Source organism: Haliotis cracherodii, unplaced genomic scaffold, assembly GCF_022045235.1.
Source record: "Haliotis cracherodii isolate W230 unplaced genomic scaffold, xgHalCrac1.p SCAF_6, whole genome shotgun sequence".
NCBI classification, from domain to species: Eukaryota; Metazoa; Mollusca; class Gastropoda; order Lepetellida; family Haliotidae; genus Haliotis; species Haliotis cracherodii.
The window spans coordinates 32,277,810-32,303,248 of NW_027266319.1; the positions used below are offsets into that span (position 1 = coordinate 32,277,810).

The 25,439-nt window shown below is 41.9% G+C and overlaps 1 protein-coding gene across 1 annotated transcript; it reads right to left on the minus strand.

Moving 5' to 3' along the window:
* On the minus strand, window positions 1–25,264 carry LOC139445607 (serine/threonine-protein kinase TBK1-like). The gene is made up of 20 exons (XM_071226769.1): window positions 25,248–25,264; window positions 23,966–24,040; window positions 19,877–20,026; window positions 16,685–16,822; window positions 15,471–15,597; window positions 13,907–13,997; window positions 12,755–12,845; window positions 11,985–12,145; window positions 10,854–10,964; window positions 8,860–9,039; window positions 8,047–8,249; window positions 7,433–7,583; window positions 6,141–6,327; window positions 5,687–5,793; window positions 4,954–5,070; window positions 4,405–4,506; window positions 3,852–3,948; window positions 3,014–3,078; window positions 2,198–2,263; window positions 1–474 (listed from the first exon to the last, which is right to left on the minus strand). The coding sequence occupies exons 3-20, from the start codon at window positions 19,991–19,993 to the stop codon at window positions 396–398; spliced, it is 2,190 nt and encodes a 729-aa protein (XP_071082870.1). The 5' UTR covers window positions 19,994–20,026; window positions 23,966–24,040; window positions 25,248–25,264; the 3' UTR covers window positions 1–395.
* Window positions 25,265–25,439: the final 175 nt, after the last annotated feature.

Sequence of the window (25,439 nt, forward strand, 5' to 3'; positions counted from 1 at the left end):
CTCGGGAAGATGGACTTTCATAGTCAGTTAACGCCCTTGTCTCGGGGTGATGATCAAGTATCAAGATGTTTGATCGGATGAAGACAAATATCCCATGTTCCCTTGAAGAAAGTGCAGTAAAATACTTTGTGGTAAATTATGTGAACTTTCCTCACGCTGATTGATTTACAATATCTAAGTAAATAACAGGATAAACGGCATTAACATTGGCAAACACATTGCGGTAACATCGAAGTGGCACTCAACACGCCCTCACACATTCGAAGATATAAGCACACGTGCAGACTACAATCTGCGTTAAGTTTCACAGTCTATGTGTTTTCATCTTCCTCCACACGCTGACGTCATCTGTGCCTCTGTTGTAATGCTCGCCTACACGTACACGTATTACTTCGTCAGCCATTTTCAAATTTGTTGAACGTCACATCCGGCATGGCATTTAACTCGGGCAGCGTCTTCAGAAGTTTTTCCATACTGGAAGATAAGGTAAAAAACAATAAACAAAAACTAATATTCGCCTACAAACACACATATTATCTATTCTGACTCGTATATATCTAGTGCAGGTTACAATGAAGAATTGGAGGGGGTTTGGGTGATAGGTTTCAATTGTTTCACAATGACGTCACATGTGAAACGGTATAGGGGATAAGATCCTGTAGCTGATAAACTGCAACAGCTGCTACTGCTGAACATGGGTTTTATAACCAGGTGCTCATCAACAAAAGTAGTCTCTATAACATTATTTGAATTTGGTTTATTACAAAACATCTTAAGTAAATTAGACTGGCAAGTCACAGCTTACCTTTAATATTAGAATGGGGTGAAGGTATTGGTAAGACTGCATAAAAAAATGTTTTTCAGGCACATTTTTGTTCTCAAAAGTGAGGAGAGCAGAAGGACCTTATTTATTCAAATTGTTTAGCGAAAGAAACGTATTTCTCGGCACTTTAATGCAATATCAGTATGCTTCTTTTGATGCTGGATATTTGAAAAACATTTTTATTGGCTTTTGGTTGGTTGGTTGGTTGGTATGTTGTTGAACGCCGCACTATAGCAATATTCCAGCTATATGACGACGGTCTGTAAATAATCGAGTCTGGACCAGACAATCCAGTGATTAATATCATGAGCATCGATCCACGCAATTGGGATACAATGACATGCATCAGCCAAGTAGGAGAGCCTGACCACCCGATCCCGTTAGTCGCCTCTTACGACAAGCATAGTCACTTTTTACGGCAAGCATGGGTTGTTGAAGACCTCTTCTACCCCGGAATCTTCACGGGTCTTTTTATTGGCAATACAAATGACTGGCGAACATGATTTAAAGTGACGCGTAGATAACGCGAAAGGTTTCTTGTTGTAGCTTAATACACCTGACATTCTGATCATATCAATTGGAATAAGCATTTTGCTGTACCGCACATTTGTAAAAATGATCCGTAGGCTGACTTTGATTCGTTTTTGTTTGGTTAATTTGTACCAGTTCACGGAGACTCGGACAATATTCTCCTTCCCCAAACTGTCCTGACTCTAAGAGAGCCACAAGCTCCTCGCAGCGATAGCCCGTTCGCGGAGCTCTCTATACTATCGCTGCCAATTGTCATAACTCCCCACTGTGATAGGTGGCCCCAACCATGCTTGGAGTTGAACTCGCAACCGAATGACCGTTATATTTACAAACAAGTGACGACTGTCGTGACTCCGAATACACTTATCGCTGCTAAATTACTTTCTTTGTTTGTCAATTTGAATTTCTGTTTCATTAAAACTATCATGTTATTAATATAGTAAGAATGTAAGGGAGTAGTGGATTGATTTTCCGTTTCCGGGGCGGTCGGGTAGCCTAGTGGTTAAAGCGTTCGCTCGTCACGCCGAAGACCCGGGTTCGATTCCCGACATGGGTACAATGTATGAAGCCCATTTCTGGTGTCCCCCGCCGTGATATTGCTGGAATATTGCTAAAAGCGGCGTAAAACCATACTCACTCACTCACTCACTCACAAAGACATAAACAAAAGTATGAACGTTACTACATTTGGGGTTAGAGGGCAAATTTCAAGATTCTTGTAATGGCCGCGCCCACACTGGTGGCAGCGATGTTACCGAGAGTGTAACGAAGGTGTCACGCGCTGGGAAGGAGCGTGAGAGAGAGCCATACTAAGGGGAGGTAACACATCTCCGTTGATCCTACCTGTCCCTGCTCTCATCTGACTCCTTCATGACGCGAAGTGAAGCGCCGCCATCATCCGACGGGACACTGGAATGTAAACGTGACATAATATGTTTATCTAGATGAGTTTTGTTTCTTTGTTTGTTTCTTAGCGTCACAGTCAACAATATTCATGCCTATAATAATAATCGACATGCTTGCTGTGAAAGGTGACTATCGTTGTCGTAAAAGGCGACTAAAGGGATCGGGTGGTCAGGCTGTCTGACTTGGTTGATGCATGTCATCGTATCCCAATTGCGTGGATCGATGCTATTGATGTCAATCACTGGACTGTCTGGTCCATACTCGATTATTTACAGACCGCCGTCATATAGCTGGAATATTGCTGAGTGCGGCGTTAAACAACAAACAAACAAACAAAACATGACTAATCGAGTATGATCCAGGCAAACCAGTGATCGATATTATGAGTAACATATCACGCCGTTGGGATACGATGGTACTCTATCGCCTAAAGACAAAGAACCAAAACGCCTTAAGATGTCTAGGGTGGTGTTGACCCTCAGAGAGACTGCAGCAGTACCACGACAGCCTGTAAATAACAGAATCTTGATCAGACAATCCAGTGAAAGAAAACGTCATCACTGATCTTCGCAATGGGAACTGATGGCATGCATCAAACAGGACAGCGAGCCTGACCAACCCCGATCCGTGAGTCGAAAACGAATGGTTTGATGAAGACCAAATCTAACACGGATCTTCACAGAACCTATGGTAAGCATGTCTTGTGTCACCAAATTATGGCAGCCTAACTAAGCTTTGCTACAGCATAATTACCCGAGCCGCAAACTGCTGATCTGACTCGTGACGTCACTCCATGCCCGTCCACTGAAAGCACCGATCTAAAACGGAAAGAGAAAACTCATTCAAAACGACATATCAACCATCATTAAACTTTAATAACTTGAATTAAACCGTTGGTAATGGCACCTAGACGAGTGGTACTATTTACATCTTTATTTATATATGTTTCCGCCAGGTGTATCATGGAATTATTAAACTATTGAGTAGCCTTGCTCCATTGCTGCACTGAATGGTAAATCGATGGGTCTAGAGCAGTTCTATCCTTATAATAGCAAGTCTAGATGAGCGGACAGTACCTCCAAGGACGCCAGTGTTTTATAGGGACAACTTGCTCTAATTATTTGTGTAAACTAGAAATTATGATTTAAACTATTTTAATAATTGCCTTTGAGACTTGTGCAAGTCCACAAATCGAATAACGCAACGTGGAAGAAGTTGGTATGACATATTTCCAACATCTGGTTAATACCATATCATTTTAGTGGAATTTAGTGTATTAGTATTTACTAGGTTTCATAGTGCTGGCCCACTGAGATACCATGCCGCAGATAAACATGAATACCCCACTCAGACAAAGTATACTGACTCCGAGCCGACCAGTCCTTTTCTTATCTCCTTAATGCCGAGCGCCAGGCAGGGTAACAACACGTACCATCTTTTGATATGACTGGCCCGGGAACCTCCCGCTTTCCGGACAGAGGCTCTATCCACTAGACCACGGCGGCGAGTCCATGTAAGTATATATTACAAACACGCCATACGCGACACCAGTTAAGTCTGTATCAATGTATTGACATGTCATGTAGCTCACCTGAATAAGCGTTGCATCCAGCTTATCTGCTTGCTCTTTGACACTAGACAGGGTCTTCCTCACGTCCATCAGATTCATCTGAATACTGTGGAACATCCTTTCAGAAGACACAACTATCTTTAGTGGCATGTCTTTTGAATATGGAGTAAAACGATGCTGTGGTAGTGAATTACAGAATGGAAATAACATACACTGGTTTAGTGAGGATGGGAATGTATTCAAAAGGTTACCACTGAAAAATTGCATTACACAGCCCACGGAACAGACAACACAATTTTTGTTATAGGGATTAGTTTTGGTCAAAATCATAAGACAAATATTGTTTTAAGAACAAATGTTGTCATGGATGATTCGTGAATGTTTTTCGAAAATAGAGTAGACTCGTCCACAAAAAAGTTTTGTCAAATTCTAATTCCCACGATTTCCAGGTAAAAAAGTTTATCATAAAATTTACGAATTTAAAAAAAAGCTGACACAAACTACATTTTCCAATAGAAGTCATATGTTTCGTTGCATGTGACGTGCAAGAAACACAAATGTCGACATTACTTACTGGCTACGTTTTCCGAAAGCAGTCATGTGTTTCTTCACGTTGGGAAGGCAATGGTCTTGATACAGCGACGTGCAAGACGAGCATAGATCTTCCATAATCTTCCTGCAAAATATAATTATCATTAACAGACTGCATCTCATACAACATCTCAACTTGCAAGTAATAAATATACTAATAGCAATGGATGGGGAAATACAGTTGGGCTGGGGATTAGAAATCAAAATATGTACAAATCTTCAGGAATGAACTGCCCCATGCCGATATGGATAAATATAAAAATTAAAACAATAAAAACACAAAACGTCAGGGTAATGTTTGGCTGGATCACAGCAACCACAGCATGGCGGGGTACACAAGTCATATGCTTTTCCCTGTATGGATTCGACCCCGTTCATGGGCCATTACGAAAATATACACTAGCAACTGAGCTATGCCACCACATCGTTACTTCAAAATTATTCATGTGAGTAAACGATAACGCAAACATCTTAAAATTGACCTCTAACCTTTAACCTCACATTGACCTGACGGAGCCAACCTTGACCTTACCTGTCTCGAGTGTGTTGCAGTTGCTGCAGCTCCGACAAGGGCAGACGTTTCTTCCTCCCGTACATCCTCCGCCAGCTTTCCCGTCCTTTCATGGACAGAGTCGATGCCTTGTCAACACTGAAACATGGAGATACGCAAGATCAAAACCTGTATCTGCCACGGAATTACCGTCGACCGAGACGATGCGGCATCCCGGAAGATCTCTGCAGTTTGTATCTGGACAGTGACATATTGACAGAGTGATAGTGACAAGATAAAAATCACAGTGGACCAGGTCATCCTGGACCTATCCCTGATGCCCATTAGACCAGGTTATTTGTAGTGGTATAACACATCCTATAACGTAAAGAAGTCATCCTTGCTCAAATGCCGAGCACCGTGAGTATCTGAAAAGAGTATATTGTCAGGTACGACAAAAGCTCTACGTTTGTCACATAAAATTCAAGTTTCACTTTTTTTTAAAAAACTCACTCGAACCATTGCAAAGTAACAAAAAACAACGTTGACCCTGGGAACTTGCGACATATTTAAACCGGAAGTGTCTGTCATGAGTAAGATGGGTCTTAGAGAAAAGCCAGGAAGTAGTTCTAACTCAAGTAATTTGTGGATGAAATGTGACAAATCTCTGCAGCTCACAGCAGCCCCGTGTGTCATCGGACATAAACAATAGCCGTAAACAGAAGCATATGGTCTGGAGTGTCACTGGTGTCCATGTGGCGACAAGAAGCCTCACCATGTGGGCGAACACCTGTAGTTGCCCATTAGCCGTACAGCAAGATTAGGCATCTGTTGTTTACAGTTGGACAACTCTACGTTCACCTTCTGGAGCTGTTCCTTGAGCTGGAACAAAGGTAGAGCAACACCTGTCATATTTCAACCACAACACACGTCTACCACCTTCATGTCAAAACATGTAGTGATAGAGTCTGAAAGGAAAACGTTTCTAAGGTCTGCGCGTCACTTAAAATCCTCTGCGTTGGATAGCTCTATTTTTGTCTTAACGTTTCATTTCCTGCACCGTGTTTCTTTCATCTGTTCAGAAGCATTAAAGATAACATTTACCTAACTAAAATGTTCTGTTAAAGCAAATCCTAAAAATGCATAAAACTTGCAGTCGTGTCCAGCAGAGGACATAATTGTTCAACGATAACACACTCAGTCACATAGTGATACACAGATAGTCTTACTTTTGGTACTGAGCTCCGGACTTTGCGACATCTGTGGGAGATTGACGAGTTGTGTTCCAAGGTGACCTGGACCCTCTTGCTTTCAAGGTCAAGCATGAGTTCTAGTTTGGCCCTTGTGTTTTCTAACTTCGTGCTCAATTTCCTTGAAGCCCGTTCCAAATTGGACTGATGCTTCTTCAAGTGGTCACTGCAGGATAAAGTGTACGGCACTGATTTACAGGGACAGTCATGCAGACTCGGGGTCCTATTAATTATGATGAAATAACATTTGGCCACTTGTGTCACATTTCGTCTCGATATTACCTGAAGTCCTTTCTGTGGTCTAAGATGCTACAATATGAACTCATTTCCGAACTCCTCCGTGGTCTAGAGGTAGAGCGTCCACCCGGAGAGCGGAAGGTCTGGGGTTCGATCCCCGGCCGCGTCATACCAAAAGACGTTAAAAGATTGTACTTGTTGTTACTCTGTCTGGCGCTCGGCATTAAGGGGCTAAAACAAGGACTGGTCGGCTCGGAGTCAGTATACTGTGTCTGAGTGGGGTATTCATGTTAAACTGCGGCATGGTATCTCAGTGAGCTAGCACTATAAATCGGCATCAGTCCGGACTAGTACAAGCAGCCACACAAACACACACACGTACATGCACGTCGCGATATAAGTGCAGTAATCTTGGACTCGACGTTAAACCCCATTTCACCTCACCTCACTTTAGCTGTGCCACAATCCGCTAGACGGAGGTTTGAATCTCAAAATTCGTCCCAATTAAACTCCTGGGCCCACTTGCACAGCTACAACTATTGTAAGCCTATGTTAAAGTATGGGAGTTACGATCATCTTAGCGCTAAGATCGCTTTGTGCAAGTGGGCCCTGGTCATCACTACAGCCTCGTGGGTTTAACAAGTACATGCCGCTGTGAAGAGTTGTGCCCCTTGATGATGCCAGAGACCTGTGACTGTCGGTTCGAAACCCAGATTCGCCCTGCTTGGATTGATAGCACCATGCCCGTTCACGTGGCTTTCACCAAAGTTATAAACTTCTAAGACCCGCTGTCGTGCAGACGCCTGAGGCCTGCATCACTTGGAAAACTGTTCAAAGCGGCGTTGAACCCAACTCATACACTCTAAGACCTGCATCGCTTTGGGTTTTTCTGCCACGTCAAACTGACACTCTACTGTTCAAAACGGCATTTCACCAAACTCTCTTATTCATTTACTCACTACAAAGACAGAAGTTAATCTGGAACCTAAATCGTGAGAGATACGTGGTTTAGGAGGAACAGGTATGGCAATCACCTCATGCACGTGTCTGCTTTCCCCATGCATTCCTCAATGTCAACGAATGACGCTATCCTTTCCTCCACTCCTGACAGAAACACCGCCATCTTGTGGGCCACGTGGATGTCCTTCGCCAGCAGTGAACCAGGCGGAAATGTAGGCGGCGATTCTGAGGGAAATATTATACATCAGTGATAACATCAACATAAAATAACATTGAATTGAAGTTTGCCCTTAATGACGGCAAATACTCAAGTATCTCAGCCTTAATAGCCCCCGGGGACGTCGTCACGGGGTCACGTGATCTGTACAGAGTTGTGTCCCATAGGCGTGTCATGATGTAATGATCTTGAGTTCGAATCCCAGTCTATCAGAATTGGAGCATCGGAATATCAGCAGCATACCCGTGCTGTTGGGATTCAACAAAGTTGTAAACGCCTGAGCTGCATTACTTCGGGCTTTTCCCCCACATAAACACGCCGTGTGATAACTGAAATACTGTTCACTGCACTTAACAACCATATAAAACACATCATATTAAATCGTTGAACAGTAGAAATTGACAGCCAAAACACTTCTATTTTGTGAATGCTGATAAACAGATGGAAAGGTCGTTAGAAATGAGATCGTACCCAAGGTTTTCGGATCTCTCATCACACAGTCTGTCTCATTCCTCGCGATCAAAATAACTGGTTCCCGGAAGTCACATGACAAACAACCGACGGTGGCGTCATCCACGAGAAGATCGGACAAACTGAGGCCCCGGTGAAAGAGCAGCTGATCTCCGGCCATGATGTCCGTCCTCCCTGCAACATCGTCTTTAAACTCCGCCAGGCTGGGAATACAAACAATTCAGTGGGAATACAGGTTTGTAATCGTGCGTTGATGCAGATACATACACAACCGCAGAATACTGGTGTTAGGCGCAGATATTTTCTGTGAAGAGTTGCGTCCCTTAGCCGTAACCGGATCCGTTGACTCGAATAACAGAATAGTGCTGCTTATGACCGTTGTTTTATTTATCCAACCTCGTTGGTTTCATCAAAGTGGTAACGTCCAAAATTGGCTTCACTGCTTGCTTTTGTCCCACACGAAGCTGACACGCAGTCATTTAACTGCAATACTGTTGAAAGGGGCTCAAAACACAACTGGCTCACAAACTTGTCGCTGGGCAACACGAGCCAGTGTTTAGCATTGTAAACACATAACCATGACACGGTACTAACCATCCGTTGTGACCATCCAATTCCCATTTAGATACAGGGGCGTAGGGGTAGCCTAGTGATTAGAGGGTTCGCTCGTCACGCCCAAGGCCCGGGTTCGTTCCATACAAAGGTACTCATTTCTGCTGGAATATTGCTAAAAGCGGTGTAAAAGCCACTCATTTAGATACTTCCCAACAGAAGCTTTACTCTTTGTTAAGTCTTTGTTAATCTGGGACTTACCTCGAGCTTGGTTTGATGTAGATGATGATGAATGTGACGTCCTCAGCGTTGAAGACGACGACCATGACGTAGTGTATGATGACCTTCACGTGCTGGTAGAACTGGTCATGTGAAAGAAGGCGTGCCTGGTCCTTCTCCAACAGCCCGGCTATCAAAGACCTCAGTTTCTCTCTCAGTGGCCTTGAATAAAAAACAACAGTAAAATGGAAGTGAGTATTGTTTTACGCCGCTTTCAGCAATATTCCAGCAACATCACGTCAGGGGACACCATAAATGTTTCATGTTTTGTTTTTATGTTCAAACTATTCTTCTGTCAGAAACCACTATTTGCCTTGGTTATCCAATGTCCATCATGATAACCACAGTTTATGTAATCTACTCGACTCCAAAAATATCGACATTGTAAAGGCTTTGGCCTTATACTTAAATCATGTATTTAATGTGAAATAAGACTACTTGTATTTATTTTCTTGACATCACGCGACGCAGCAATTATTGTAGTTGCAATTGTACTCTAGGCCACATGGCCCAAAATACTGAATAAAGAATCTTGACACCATAAATGGGCTTCACACCGTGTACCCTTATTGGGATTCGAACCCGGGCGGGCGGGCGAACGCTTCAACCACTAGGCTACCCCACTCCCACGGGACCGGGTTTTTAGTAGGGAGCCAATAATACTCCCTTATTTAAACAAATCTATCCAAATTAATAACTACTTTACAGTGGTTCGAAAGTAGATATCAGCAGCTGGACTATTACCATCATGGCCAGCAGAAGGTCGGGGGGGGGGGGGGGGGGGGCGTTCCTGAAGCATGACATTGGGGGTGAGATGTGGGATACTGCATGGAGTCTAAATACGTCTTTGAAAAGTCACCGTCATGTATTTGTTTGCAGTTTAACGTCGCACTCAGCAATATTTCAGCTATATGACGGCGGTCTGTAGATAATCAAGTCTGGACAAGAAAATTCGGTGATTGACATCATGAGCATCGACCCACGTAATTGGAATACGATAACATGCATCAACCAAGTCAGCGAGCCTGACCACCCAATCCTCATAGTCGCCTTTTGTGGCAAGCATGGGTTGCTGAAGATCTATTCTAACACGGATGTCTCCCTGATGTATCATAATATGACAGGTGGCACTCTAACAGTGATTTCGAAGGTAGTTGAAGTTAGAAATTGAAGTTTGTGTTTGTCAGGATTTGACCCTGGGATCCCATCCACGCCCACACCTCAGTCCCAGAAACAGTTATCTTTCTCTAAAAACATAAAAAATCAACAACATATAAAATATATCCAAACGGAGCCCAGAACAATCACTTTAAGGCTGAGGCATTCTAGACTTGCCAAATCATTCTTAACTTCTGAGCTGGATTTATTTTTTAATTAATTCTCTTGGGTCTGGGAGACAGACCAACCCACACGCCTTTAAACGTTGCAGTCACTATCATGTAGCTATATAACATCGTGGCGGACTGAAAGTGTTGTGGATTCATAGATGGACCTATTTAACGCCCGGATACGTATCTCTACCTGACTCATTTGAACGTGTAACAATATGCATTCAGGTACGAGTACAGATGCTATCATCGTATCCTCTCAATTACCTACCTGTAAATACGTATGTTTTGTAATGGAAACCTTGACCTACTTGCGTTCCTTATCGAAAACGAAACCCGTTAACCGTTTTGAAACACAAAATGACAACTCTCACCAAACCACTTCCGGTTTTCTTTTCTGACACTTAACCAGATGTGGTTGCGGTTCAGAAAAGAGTGTTGAGGTGAAGTTTGTTAAAATAATTTTTAGCCAAAGTTGTAATTAGAAACCTGTGAATTAGTTAACAAGTAGTTAGAAACAATGGTGAACATATTGGGTGGCCATATACATTCATCCTTGCTATATTTCAGAAAATCACAATCTGAATAGTTTCAGGTAAATTCGAGAAAAACGAATTGCGAGGTGTGCTTATTTTGAGGAACACGTACTGTGACAGCTTGCACGTGCTTGGTATGTGTTTTTCCCACATGATCTGCCCGTATTCCGTTGCTTGGTAACCCGAAATGGAATCAGATGGTTTCTCTGCAATCATCTGAAACCTAACAAGGAGGAAAATACATCAACATAGTGGATCTTGTTTCAAATGTAAATGAATTTTAAAACCGACGATATGCATACTTCAAATCTGGAATTTGTTTATGAGTGAACAAGCGGTTCGTGTTTTCGGAACGACATTTGCAGTGAGTGAGTTTGTTTTAAAAAACTGGTATTAGATTATGATATTTCAGGAGGAAGTGTAGCAAGGAGCTATTGAACTACAATGTAGTAGTAGCAGTAACAGTAGTAGTATTAGTAGTGTAGTATTAGTAGTAGAAGTAGTAGTGTAGTGGTAGAAGTAGTTGCTGCAGTAGTAGTATCGGCAGTTGTAGTAGTAGAAGTAGTGGTGGTAGTAACAGTAGTAGAAGCAGCAGCAACAGCAGTATCCGAAATCAGTAGTAGTAGTAATTGTAGTAGCAGTGGTAGTAGAAGTAGTAGTAATAGTAGTAGTAATAATAGTAGTAGAAGGAGTAGTAGTAGTAGTAGTTGTTGTTGTTGTAGTAACAGTAGTTGTAGTAGTAGTGGTAGTAATAGTAGTAGTGGTAGTAATAGTAGTAGTGGTAGTAATAGTAGTAGTGGTAGTGATGGTAGTCGTAGTAGAAGTAGTAGTTATAGTAGTAGTAGTTGTAGTAACAGTAGTAATAGTAGTAGTAGTAGTAGTAGTAGTAGTAGTAGTAGTGGTAGTAGTAGTAGTAGTAGTGGTAGTAGTAGTAATTGAAGTAACAGTGATAGTAGTAGTAGTAAGAGTAGTAGTAATAATAGTAGTAGTAGTAGTTGTAGTTGTTGTTGTTGTTGTTGTTGTAGTAACAGTGGTAGTAGTAGTAGTGGTAGTAATAGTAGTAGTAGTGGTAGTGATGGTAGTCGTAGTAGTAGTAGTAGAAGTAGTAGTTATAGTAGTAGTAGTAGTTGTAGTAACAGTAGTAGTAGTAGTAGTAGTAGTAGTGGACTAGCAGTGGTAGTAGTTGTATATTTCTAGATATTGTAAATTCCTACAAGTTAACCAAATATTTCACGTGACTGACATGATGGCCCTGTTGGTCCTGACTCCCCCGTGGGGCCGGAAGGGGATCTGACACGTGACTGCCTGGTACAGGGTGCAGCCCACACTCCAGAGGTCAATGGAGGAGTCGAAGCAGATGACGGCACCACGGTCCACGAACGCCTTCTCGTACACTTTGGGGTGCTGATCCAATAGAAAACATCTGTGGCTATAATGATGTATACAGAAACGTTATTTGTACATAAAATATACGCTTCAATCACTGAACGTTCTATAAACCTTATTACAATTATATACAGTTATGTTAAATCTGTTGCCATGACGATTGTAGATGTACATGATAAGCAAAGACAAACTTTCCAATGTCTGTCTGTTAGTTTATTTGTTGATAAACGCCGTCATTCAGCAACATTCCAACTATATGACGGCGGTCTGTAAATAATCGAGTCTGGACCAGACAATCCAGTGGTTGATATCATGAGCATCGACCCACGCAATTGGAATACGAAGACATGCATCAACCAAGTCAGCGAGCCTGACCACCCGATCCCGTTAGTCGTCTCTTAAGACAAGCAAGGGTTGCTGAAGACCATGTTTAACCTCACGGGTAACTTCCTGTTATGTTACTAGTTTCTGTTTGGATATCCCTGTCTCCTTCTCCCACAAAGAGGCTGCACGGTTTATTGTAAGGATATGTATCTTGCGAGGGTCACGTTTTAGACTTGAAGCAAGTCCCAGTTTAGTGCAAATGAAAGAGAGAATGATATGCATCAAGAGTCAAGAGTATTTTACCAGATATTCTTCAGTTCCCGCCAGAGACATAAACAAGTCTTCCTCTTCTATCAATCGACTGGCTCCGAAATCAGACAACTTGTATGTGCAACTGCAAAAAGAGTGAGCGAGTATGGTTTTACGCCGCTTTTGGAAATATGTCACGAATGTCACGGCAGGAGACACAGCAAATGGGCTTCAAACATTGTACCCATGTGGGGAATCGAAGTCAGGTCTTCGGCGTGACGAGCGAACGCTTTAACAACTAGGCTACTCCAGCGTCGCGAACTATATCACACATGAAATCCTGCGCTAGTAAAAAGCCTGGATACTGTACACGTACAACAGATACTATGTTACACAAGTGCTTCGCATGAGCATATGTAACTCTCATTTCAGTAACAACATTGGAGTGAGTGAGTGAGTATGGTTTTACGCCGCTTTTAGCAATATTCCAGCAATATCACGGCGGGGGACACCAGAAATGGGCTTCACACATTGTACCCATGTCGGGAATCGAACCCGGGTCTTCGGCGTGACGAGCGAACACTTTAACCACTAGGCTACCCGACCGCCCCGTAACAACATTGGTGCTAAGGGCAACACAACACTCTCCTGTAACGCGACCCATTCACTTTTTCAAGGCTATTATCAACCATATATGAGATGTCAGTCATATGTATGTTTAACTGGTCATAGTCATCACTATTCTGTGCTATATGTTTTCCAAAAAAGTCACTTGCCCAAGGAGACGCCACATGTGTTACATGTGCTTCAGCATGGGGCAGGACCGAAGCCCTAGAAACTCACAGGAGCCAACGCGGTCAACCACCCCAGGACTCGCCACGACAGACGTTGCTCAACATAACCTGGTTTGTGACCACGTGCCTACACACGGTGGTATGTCGAATAATCGAGTCTGGGTCAGACAAACCAGTGATTGAAGCTTTAGGGGCGATCCACAAGCTAAGTCACCAGAGTATGACCACCCGATTCACTTTTGTCGACTCTTACGATCAGCATCGGACACTGAGATGTATTCTACGCTGGGATTCCGATTAAAGTTAAACTACTCATTGGTTTCCAATCAGTATCAGGTCGGTGTTAGCATTACCACACGACTGCAGATGTGATAATACAGTCATGGGAGGTATACAGCGGAAATAGGTTTACCTTCCGTCGTTGTCGATGTGGCGCAGAATGTTGCCGGGTTTGATGTCCCGGTGCACGTACTTCTGTGTATGAAGGTAATGAACGGCCGAACCTGGAAAACAATCAACAGAATCTCAATGTCACCTCTCAACACACAACAATGTTGACTCTCAACATACAACAATGTCGCCTCTCAACACACAACAATGTTGACTCTCAACACACCATGTCGACTCTCAACACACAACAATGTCGACTCTCAACACACCATGTCGACTCTCAACACACAACAATGTTGACTCTCAACACACAACAATGTTGACTCTCAACACACCATGTCGACTCTCAACACACAACAATGTCGACTCTCAACACACAACAATGTCGACTCTCAACACACAACAATGTCGACTCTCAACAAACAACAATGTCGACTCTCAACAAACAACAAAGTCGACTCTCAACAAACAACAATGTCGACTCTCAACACACCATGTCGACACTCATCACACAGTGTCGACTCTCAGCAAACAACAATGTCGACTCTCAACAAACAACAAAGTCGACACTCATAACACAATATAGACACTCATCAGACCTTTTTGACTCTCATCACACCATATCGACCCTCGACACACACCAAGCTCGACTCTCATCACACCATATCGACCCTCGACACACACCAAGCTCGACTCTCATCACACCATGTCGACCTTCATCACATCATGTCGACCTTCAACACAACAATGTCGACCTTCAACACAACAATGTCGACCTTTATCACACCATGTCGACACTCATCACATAATGTCGACTCTCAACACAAAACAATGTCGACCTTCAACACAACAATGTCGACCTTCATCACACCATGTCGACCTTCAACACAACAATGTCGACCTTCATCACATGGCAGGTCGACCTTCAACACAACAATGTCGACCTCCATCACACCATGTCGACACTCATCACATAATGTCGACTCTCAACACATAACAATGTCGACCTTCAACACAACAATGTCGACCTTCAACACACCATTTCGAAACTCAACACATGTCGACCATCATTACACCACGTCGACCTTCATAACAAACATGTTGAACCTTAACACAGCATGTTTAAACTAGTGTCAGCTGCCCAAAGTCATAAGACCGACAGAGGGCACTGAAGACCTGGATCTGACCCCGAATACCCACACAGTAACATGAAATGAATGCATTAGATTAGTTTAACACCGATTTGAACAGTCAGTATTTCAGTTATATCACAGTGTGCCTTAATGTGGGAGGAAAGCCGGAAGTGATGCAGATCTTAGACATTTACTCTGCTGAAAAAAAAAGAAACATAATCGGGGCGAATCTGGGGTTCGAACCCACGATCACAGATTTCTGGTACGCCTAAGAGAAGCAGCGAACTGCAGCGTCTTATATGAATGTGCCACTGTTCCCCCGGCGTAACATGAAAAAGGTCCAGTCTACAGCAGATCATCTTACCGAGGCAAGCGAATCAACTGACTGTAAAAGTCCACTTTTGCAGTCAGTTAACTCCCTCTCCTCGGGAAGAGGACCGCAGATCTACTCACCGAGATGCTCCAGCAGTAGCAACGTCTCGGAGTCCCCCAGTCCCCGGCTGTTGTGGGGTTCCTGCAGGAAGGTGTGTAGACTCTCCTCACACAGCTCCAACACCAGCAGCGTCCTCCCCGCACTCGCCTGGAACATAACACGAACATTTAGACCCAGAAATAACCTTGTCTCATTTCAAAATATATACATTTATCTCCAAAAACAACAAACTCCAAATGGAGCCCAGGACAATGCTTAATTTCAGCTGTGGCAATCTAGACTTACCAAATCATTCTAGACTTGAGTTGGATTTCTTTCTTACTATATTTTCCAGGGGCTGGGAGGCAGACATGTACCATCACTGTTAGGTATTTGATATCCTGGCGCGAAAATGTTTTGAAACAAGTGGATAAGTCATTGATATACCCCGCAATTGAAAATAATTGTAGTGGATAAATATAGTAAACTTCCCAAAGTATCTCAAGGGACCAGTTCACTACTAGAACTATCTATATGCCAAGTTTGGTTAAGAACATTTATATTGCACTGTTTTCAAGATCTGCTCTAGAAAGAAGCACTACCCCCATTTTCCAATAAATGTACCAAATTTGATTCGAAAAGAAAACGTGTACGGTTTTCAATATCTGCTCCGGAAACGAGCAGTTTTCAGTCTAAGTCGCACAATGTTTCTCAATTGCGCGCACGTTTGTGTGTGTGTGTATGTGTGTGTGTGTGAGAGAGAGAGAGAGAGAGAGAGAGAGAGAGAGAGAGAGAGTGAGAGAGAGAGAGAGAGAGAGAGAGAGAGAGAGCTTGTACGAGTCCCGACTGATGCCAGTTTTATAGTGCTTACTCGATTATTTACAGACCGCCGTCATATAGCTGGAGTATTGCTGAGTGCGGCGTTAAACAACAAACAAACAATCATATCTCGGTATGAGTCAAACCACACGACGCTAGAAATAGACGCCTCAACAAATTTCGCTCATGGGAGAGGAGGCGTTCTGTGGAAAGTCGCGAACCACTTTGGTGAAATCAACTGGCACGGGTATGATGCCGACAAACCAAGAAGCATTAAAAAATCTAGGATTCGAACCCACGATTATAGGTGTCTGCGAACCTAAGGAACGCAACTCTGCACAGCGAACTGCCCTGAATACTAACGCCCCAAGAATGGCATTAAAATCAGATCACATCACAGAGCAAGACCCTTGTGCCTTGTACCATGGGAACTCACCTCTTCCTCTTCGCCAAAGAACTTGATGATGTTGTGGTGGTTAAGTTGTTGCAGTGCAGATACCTCGCGTCGGCGTTCTTCAGAGCGTGCCCACTGTGCGTCTTTAAATATTTTCAAAGCGTGTTGTTCCCCTGTACCCTGTCATCAGCAGAACATTTTATGTTATTAATATCCCAGCTACTGAGTTGACTCAGACAGAACAGTATTGGAGCAAAGATCATCCGATTCACATTTTGTAACCACCCGATTCACATTGCAGTCGACTCTTTAAGTCCTGGAGACGCATTCTGCCCGAAATCGCCACAGACTGTTCACTGTTCCATTGGCTTGCGTTTTACGCCGCACTCAGCAATATTCCAGCTATATGACGGCGGTCTGTAAATAATCGAGTCTGGAAAAGACAATCCAGTGATTGACATCAAGAGCATCGATCCACGCAATTGGGATCGATGACATGCTTCTACCAAGTCAGCGGGCTTGACCACCCGATCCTTTTAGTCGCCTTTCACGACAAGCATAGTCGCCTTTTACGGCAAGCGTGGTTTGCTGAAGACCTATTCTACCCCGGATCTTCACGGATCTATCACTGTTCCATGTTAACTAAAAGTCCACTCTAAAGTAAATTGAGGAGTAAGAGAAACAATGCCTTTGATTTTTCTGTTTGATTGATTGAAAATGTCTCAAGTTAGCGATATTATATCCAAAAGGTTAAATGCATTGACGCTTAGTCAGCACTCTAAGAATACTTCTACGTGGTTTTAGTTTTTAAAATATAATTTGGTTTCAAACTTTTAGAAATTCAAAAAAAATAATTCGCATAATACAGAGCTGGTAGGTACTAAGACATAGTATCTTTGAAAATAAATATGAAATGCCTTTTCAGCACACATTTACAACATCTCATACATGGTAGAGGCCATGTGGTTGCAAGTTCATTCAATCTCATCAAAATCAGATCATAGTTCTCGCTACCGCTAAACAAAGATCTGAGGACATCCCTTTACGGGTCACGTCAGACCGACCTTGCGCGAACTTTGACCGAGAAATGGAATGACCAATCAGAAGGCAGCTTTCTCGTGCTTTACGGCACTAATTTCAAATTGGCGACTACGCTTCGAAACATATTTTTGACAAATTCTCGATAACAAATTTGAAACCTGAACAAAAGAACATTCTGGAATGGCTAATAGATGGTCTAGATTGTATGGATTCAGTCGTTAAACCTGTAACTATCATTCGGAGTTAAAGTTTTCGATGTTGCATTATTAGAAATCCCATTCCGACTGTCACATTCATAATCTGGTAAGCGATGCTCTGATTGGTCGGATGAAAGGTCGTTCTGACTGTGTCCCCTAATGGGATGTCCTCAGATCTTTGTTCAGCGGTAGCAAGAACTAAGATCTGATTCTAATAAGATTGAGTCTCCATTGAACCAATGTTTTTTTACACAAAAGTAACCAGCCTCATATTACTTTTGTACAAACGGCACAGGAATGAGTGATGGATAGACATAAACAGTTCTTTCAATTTTCAATTATATAAAAAAAAAAAACTTGGAAAACATGAACCTTTTTTTGCACCCCCCCCCCCCCCCCCCCCCAGTTCATCTTGTGCTGAATCAGCTGTTCTTCAACTCGATAGTGTATAGATCCGCGTTAGAATAGGTCTTCAGCAACCCATGCTTGTCTTAAGAGGCGACTATGCTTATCGTAAGAGACAACTAACGGGATCGATTGATCAGGCTCGCTGACTTGATTGATGCATGTCAACCTATCCCAATTGCGTGGATCCATACTCATGATATCAATCACTGGATTGTTTGGTCCAGACCGCCGTCATATAGCTGGAATATTGCTGAGTCCCCTTAGTAAGACATGATGCTATTAAGTTTAAATAGATTCTTGCACACTTGTAATCTAGAGTGTATATCACATAATATCATATTTTAGATATAAAAATGAAGTGAGATTCAAATAAACTAGATGTCTGTCTGTCTATATTAGAATTACAAATGTTGTCTCGATATATTGCTAATATTTTGAAAACCATGAACTAACATTATTATACAACAGCTGCTGTTCATTATCTGTCCGTGCGATCCTTAAATTAAATTGGTATTATTGGTACGCTTCATATATACTAGTAATTGAATTACCTGAAGCGGAAATAAAGTTTACTTCAGGTGAGTCAAAACCAATTGATATTAGTCAATGCTGGAAATCAGTCTGGGGTCAAGTCTACATGACCATGAGACTTTTGATCTTTCGTATTCCAATAAGCACACCTTTATATAAGCTAGGATGAGAGAAAACTAGTAAACATGGAGCGTATCTAACGATACCTGTCGGTTCCAAAGTATACAATTTCCATATTTTTTAGTAGGACTGGGACTGGTAACTCAGGTACTATGGTCTTCACGTGCTTCTCAAATTTTTCGTTCTACGACTAATGTGGGATGAATAATTCCAGTATACTATAGTCAGAGCTCCAGATAAGCTTTTGGTGTTGTTGGTATTTTACCCATGCATTTTAAAATCATTGGGTATCAGTAATTCTATCTGGGTATTCAAATTTCTGTTACCCACTAGTTTTTACACATGTGAGTATTTAAGTTAAATATTTAAAGACACTATTCATCAAGTCCCTGCAAACTGGTGTCGTGTGGTTTCGAGAGCCTTATAGGACTCAAAAATACCGCGATACTTCCACAAGAAAGTGTGATGGCAAATGATCATGATGTACCTTCATCGTGGCAAGGTTGACGGAATGCCCGGTTATAATTATAAGTTGCTGATTTGCTAATCGAATACGTAGAGTTACTTCACATTATTTTGATGATATGCACAAGTTATATTTGTGTAGCGTATCTGTAATGTTCGTTGCGTATTTGATACGCTTGGATTTTATTTTACTGCGTATTTCTGCATGTCCGATGCGTATTTTACGCAGATACGCAGCTTATCTGGAGCTCTGGTCATTTACATGTAAAACATTAAGGAAGCATGGGAATTAGTGAGTGAGTGAGTGAGTTTGGTTTTACGCCGCTTTTAGCAATATTCCAGCGATATCACGGCGGGGGACACCAGAAATGGGCTTCACACATTGTACCCATGTCGGGAATCGAACCCGGGTCTTCGGCGTGACGAGCGAACGCTTTAACCACTAGGCTACCCGACCGCCCCTGGGAAATACCTTTTGTAATCCAATATAGACATCGCAGGACGACCCTGTTCCAAGCAGATCTTTTTTCGTATAAATGTGGGTTGTTGTCTTTTTTTCGCCTTCTCCATCAGACGCCGGATGAAACATCACCTAGCATTGCCAACGCCTTGACGTCAACTTCTGAAAAATATATATAGAACAGGATACTTTTAAATGGCAATTATTTTTCCGTGGAGATCGACATCCGGCTCGTTCGACCCGGTGGTTTCCCTGCCAAGTTTGGCTGCTGCTTTCACAACGATCTGCAGGTTTTTAGAGACGTGTGACGTGGCAAAAACACACCAAAACAGGATCCGTTTAATAATGCGCCACCGCTTGTATTGACTCTTTACTTTAATGGAAATACCCCAGCTTTACTTTCAACTCCCAAGTTGATGGAACTATTCGGGTTCCACATTGCCAGAACTGCTCAATGCCAGAGACAGCGAATTTTGCCGAAGAGCAGCTGCCACAAGCGGGGCTTAATCTAAACATATATAGTCTGAGACTGGGTGACTGTTGACGTCATGGCAATATTGTGCACAATTAAGCATGGATATACGTTCTGATTTTGTATCAGATATTGAAGCGTATGCTTCCTGGTCCAGACTCGATTATTTACAGACCGCCGTCATATAGCTGGAATATTGCTGAATGCGGCGTTAAACAACAAACCAAAAAAAAAGCAAATTCTGTATTTGTGACCCCTGTGGTGATTCCGGGTTACAACTGATCACAGGAAACCGATGTTGGCTGTAAGAGGCGAATTAATGGATCGGTAGTAGGGCTCGGAGACTAGGTTGATAGCGTGTCATCGTACCCCTGCGACATGGGGCGTGGCTCATAATATCAATCACTGGTTTGTGTGGTCCATACTCGATTATGTACACGACGCCCTCATCTAGCTAGAATATTTCTGAGTGCGACGTAATACACAAAGTAATATTGCTTTATGTGTACATGTATCAGATTGAAATATGATATCGCGTAAATAGTGAGTGAATATGTTTTTACGCCGCTTTTAGCAATATTCCAGCAATATCACGGCGGGGACACCAGAAATGGGATTCACCCAGTGTACTCATGGTGTTCGGCGTGACGGGCAAATTTCATCCATTTCCCTAATTGAATCCGTCCTGAAAATGTCCAATAAGTATTCATTAAAATCACAAGGCTACCCGAACGCCCCTCGCGTGAATAGCATCGGTCAGGCAAATTTCATCCATTTCCGTAATGGAATCCGTAATCTGAATATGTCCAATAAGTATTCATTAAAATCGATAAATGATCAGTTTATTCAGAATAGTAAATAAATAAATTTGTCTAAATATATTTTTCGTTTAAGAAAAAAACGTAGACTTGTTGATTATGTTTCAATGTATTACACTACATATTAATAGACTCTAGGTTAATTTAGAGATATAAGACGGAAAGACAGAAGATATTGATGCCAAGCAATCTGATGATAAGGCATTAGCGTAGTTATTTTTCCACAGCACGATGTAACTGGTCGGCATAGAAACCGGTATCAGAATCGGAAATCGGCACCTTCGACGTCAACCACGTGTTCCATAGACACTCAAGGAACAAACCAAACCAAAAACCAAATCCTGTATTTATGACCCCTGTACCAGTTCATATATAACTCACTTACGTGTGTCGGACTCTACGAAACCTCATATCGTCATATCCGAGTTATCGTTCACGTTCAAGTAATCGCACTGAGCATACCATCTCTCTACGCTGGAAGGTATTCAAATTCCCCCATGCGCAATTCTACGTATACCTTGGCGATCATTTGTGAAAAGTGGAAATCCTCCCTTTCTTGGAATAACTGTGTCGTTCCAGCTGACTTTCTTCCTGGTATAACAGTTTACATATTCCCACGAAAGGAGCGATGTATGGACAAAGACATTAATGGGACACCAAGAGATGGGACACCAAGAAATGGGCATCACATATTTTATCTATGTTAAAATCGAACCCGGGTCCTCGGCGTGACGAGCGAATGCTTTAACCACTAAGCTACCCCCTTGAATGAATTCACACGTGCAGGAGGTCATAATAATATAACACTGGCACATGAAATACTGGTTGAATTATAAGCCAGCGATATTTGATGCAGAGTTTGAGTGTAGAAACGCATATGCAAATAATAGTAATAGTAATGATAATAATGATAATAATTTGTAGGGCGCCTTCTCAAGTGAGCCGGATGACTGATCAAAGGCGAACGAACAGCTCTGATCTGTGGTTCAAAGGTCTAAAGAACCGAGACTTTACCTGAATGGCGTGTCTTTAATGAAGGGTATGTCGCTTTCTCTGAAGAAGTCATTGACCTACCATGATCGTCACCTCAAGGCTATAAATATGTCACGTAGAAACACCTCTTTAGCCGCTACTTTGACTAGTAACAAAGGGAACATGCCACGCCTCGAAACGAAAGATACATTCTACTTTAATTCCGCGAAAGGGCCTGCCCCCCTGTTCCAGGAAATAGCAACCTTCAGTTTCTATCGGACCAGGCAATCAGCAGTTCAGCGATTTTAGCGCGCTCTTTAACCGAAGCACTCCATTAGGCCGTCAACGCGATGATCCATCAGCGTTTCTCTGACTAAATACACACTTGTGAAAATATATGTGTGGACACTGGTTTGGTTTACTGTAATCTCAGTAAACAGCTCTTAACATGTTTTATAGTCCTGCGATAGGCCTGGACTTGGAGGTATCCCAAATAGCCATACATTACATTACATTTTCTCGTCACCTCCGGCATAAGTGAAGGTTCGATTCTAGGGAGAGTGCATAGGTGGTTTAGTGGTGTACAGAGTCGCAACACGACGGATAGTTGATTCGAATCCAAGCGTCGACCTTTAGAAAAGCCCACTTTTCCTGTCTGTCAGAATCATAATCATGTACATGGGTTTCACATTAGGCCTTTTAAACATTAAATCCAACTCCGTGATTCCAGAATACACTGCCTCACTGGATTGTCTGGTCAAGACTTCGTTATTTACAGCCCACCGTCATAAGGCTGTAACAGTGCTGAGTGGCGTTAAACAACAAACAAACAAACAGTAGTTGTTTAATAAGGGCTTGTTGAATGAGACGGATTAAACATCAAGCAAAAAACAAAATGAATGTTAAGATGGAGCACAAAAAATCTGAAGCTGTGATTATAAGGAAATTGCATGCTTTTCACTGTCAAACACCCCTCTCTGTATAAATACTATATATAGATGAGCGTTTGGTATTAAAAACATCTGATTAAAATAATGAAAATTGTATGTCTTTGTAATATCGACAGTGATGTTTGATAGTTAAAAAGGCATAGATTTTCATTATTTAATCAAAATGTCATATTCCCGTGATAGAGAGGGATTTCAGTAGTAATAGTTAATTATTCGGGGAGACATCCTCTTCTTGATTTTGGAGTAGCCTCCCCTGTTCGAAGCAGACGACCAAATCTACAGAAAGTCCAAATATCTACACATTTTGCCATACGTACGGTTTTCTGATGTTGCAGTAAGGCTAAAAGCATATGGTAGACAGAATATGGTCCAACATTATATCATCTTATTCAGTTAAGTTTACAGAGGCTAACATTGAGGTCAAAGTATGTGAGAATATCAGTTACGTGCATCGTAATCTCTAAATATATGTACAATGTATATCTATAAGTCAACGTCATGACTGACTTTGATGAAATAGTCGAGGCACCAGTGGGGGTCACAGTTGGATGTGCTGATCCTTGTCTCATAACCAGTTTGATGTATAAATAATCAATATATTACGTTTTACACGCTGTCATATACGATAGTGTTTTTACTCAAGTTCATTGCATGGCATCATGTTTGTGTTTTCCTATCAATAGTATGCATTTTCCAGAATCCAGCCAATAGCATCGGTGATAATATACTACTGTATCACATAAAATTGACTGGTACATAGTTTGAAGTACTAACGCCACACAAACATCACCATATGTGTTACAAACACTCATTCCTCCATTAGTCACGTAACTTGAGGTTTCAAACATAACTAAAACTGAAACAGTTTCAGAGTACGAAATACTCATACCTGTTGGCTGTCCGACCATTTCAGTTCGCTGACGAGAGACCTGGATTTCATCATGAGTGAGAATAGATTCAGAGTCTATAATAGAAATGATACACATTGGTTTCCCCTTAGTAAGCTTAAGGGGGGACAATTATTTTTAGCGTCACAAAACATACACCAAGTTAGGATATTACTTAAAAACATTACCGGTACACATTTTCAAAATGACCAACAAAATATTAATATTAAGCCTTTAATATATTGATTCAATACATTTTAAAATAACCCAAACAAGACAAAATATATAAATAAAAGGTCAGTCGTCAGTTCTATTCTAGTTTCCCAAATACGTCGCAGATTTCTTTCATCATTAAGCATTTAGAAAATAAACATTCGTCATAATAATATCAAGACATCTATACAAACGCATAATACACAAACATCCCCGTTGAAAACACTTTGTTTTCAAAATGGCGTACTTTTATTGGTTTAAACGTACAATTCAAACGTTGGAGACGTAATTGTGTTATTTCCCACCAACGCGCAGTGGTCTTTTTATAGACCAACTTTGCTACGTCATTCCCGTTTATAAAAAGATATTTACACAGGTATTATGCGCGCCACAGTGTCAAAAGACCTTATTTCACTGAAGAAAATACCAAATCCTTTGATTTTGCAGAATATCTACAAAACGGTATCCTCATATTTAGCCAGCTGATATCTAGATTGATATGATGATATAGGCAAGAGACAGAGTCACCGCTTGCTCGACTTGCATAAGTCTATATTCAGTTAATACACCACGTATGGTCTAACAGAACACAGGGTCACGCTATCATCTTAATGTAGGCTGCGCTTGCATTACCTGTATACGTGGTATAGAAAGACTTATTGATAAACGTATCACACTGACTGATCATGCATATGAAAGGAGCTCCCTGCACTGATTCCTTATCAACAATCATTAACATTTTGTGGCTCTGTTTCTCACAATAACATCCTTACGCTGAACGAATACATCGCTAGTATGTTTTGTAAAATGCATAATGCCATTCGACGTTCGTAGAAAAAACAACAAAGGCTCGATCTTTCTTAACTAGGTCACTCGGTCCTATCCCGGACAATTTGCAGTGTGTTTCGGTTGTCAAACAGTAATTGGTGCACATATTTATGTATCAGATATATTAGCGTCAAATGCACCGATACAAATGGATCATATTAGCGTCAAAAGCACCGATACAAACGGATCGGATATTGCCAAATTGTGTGAATTTTGCATTGAACGTGAGAGGCAGATACTTACTTGACTGGCGGTGATCAAGGAAGTTAGTTGTATGAGGTGGATCTATAATTAGATGTGGAATTCCCGAGGTGTGTGGATTCTCCTAAAAGAGGCCTCCCTGTACTGCCGCTTACACACCAGTAAACTGTTTGGGTTGTAAAGTGGAGTATGTAACTTCTCACTTTTGTCTGTCAGACAGTCAGACATGGTCGT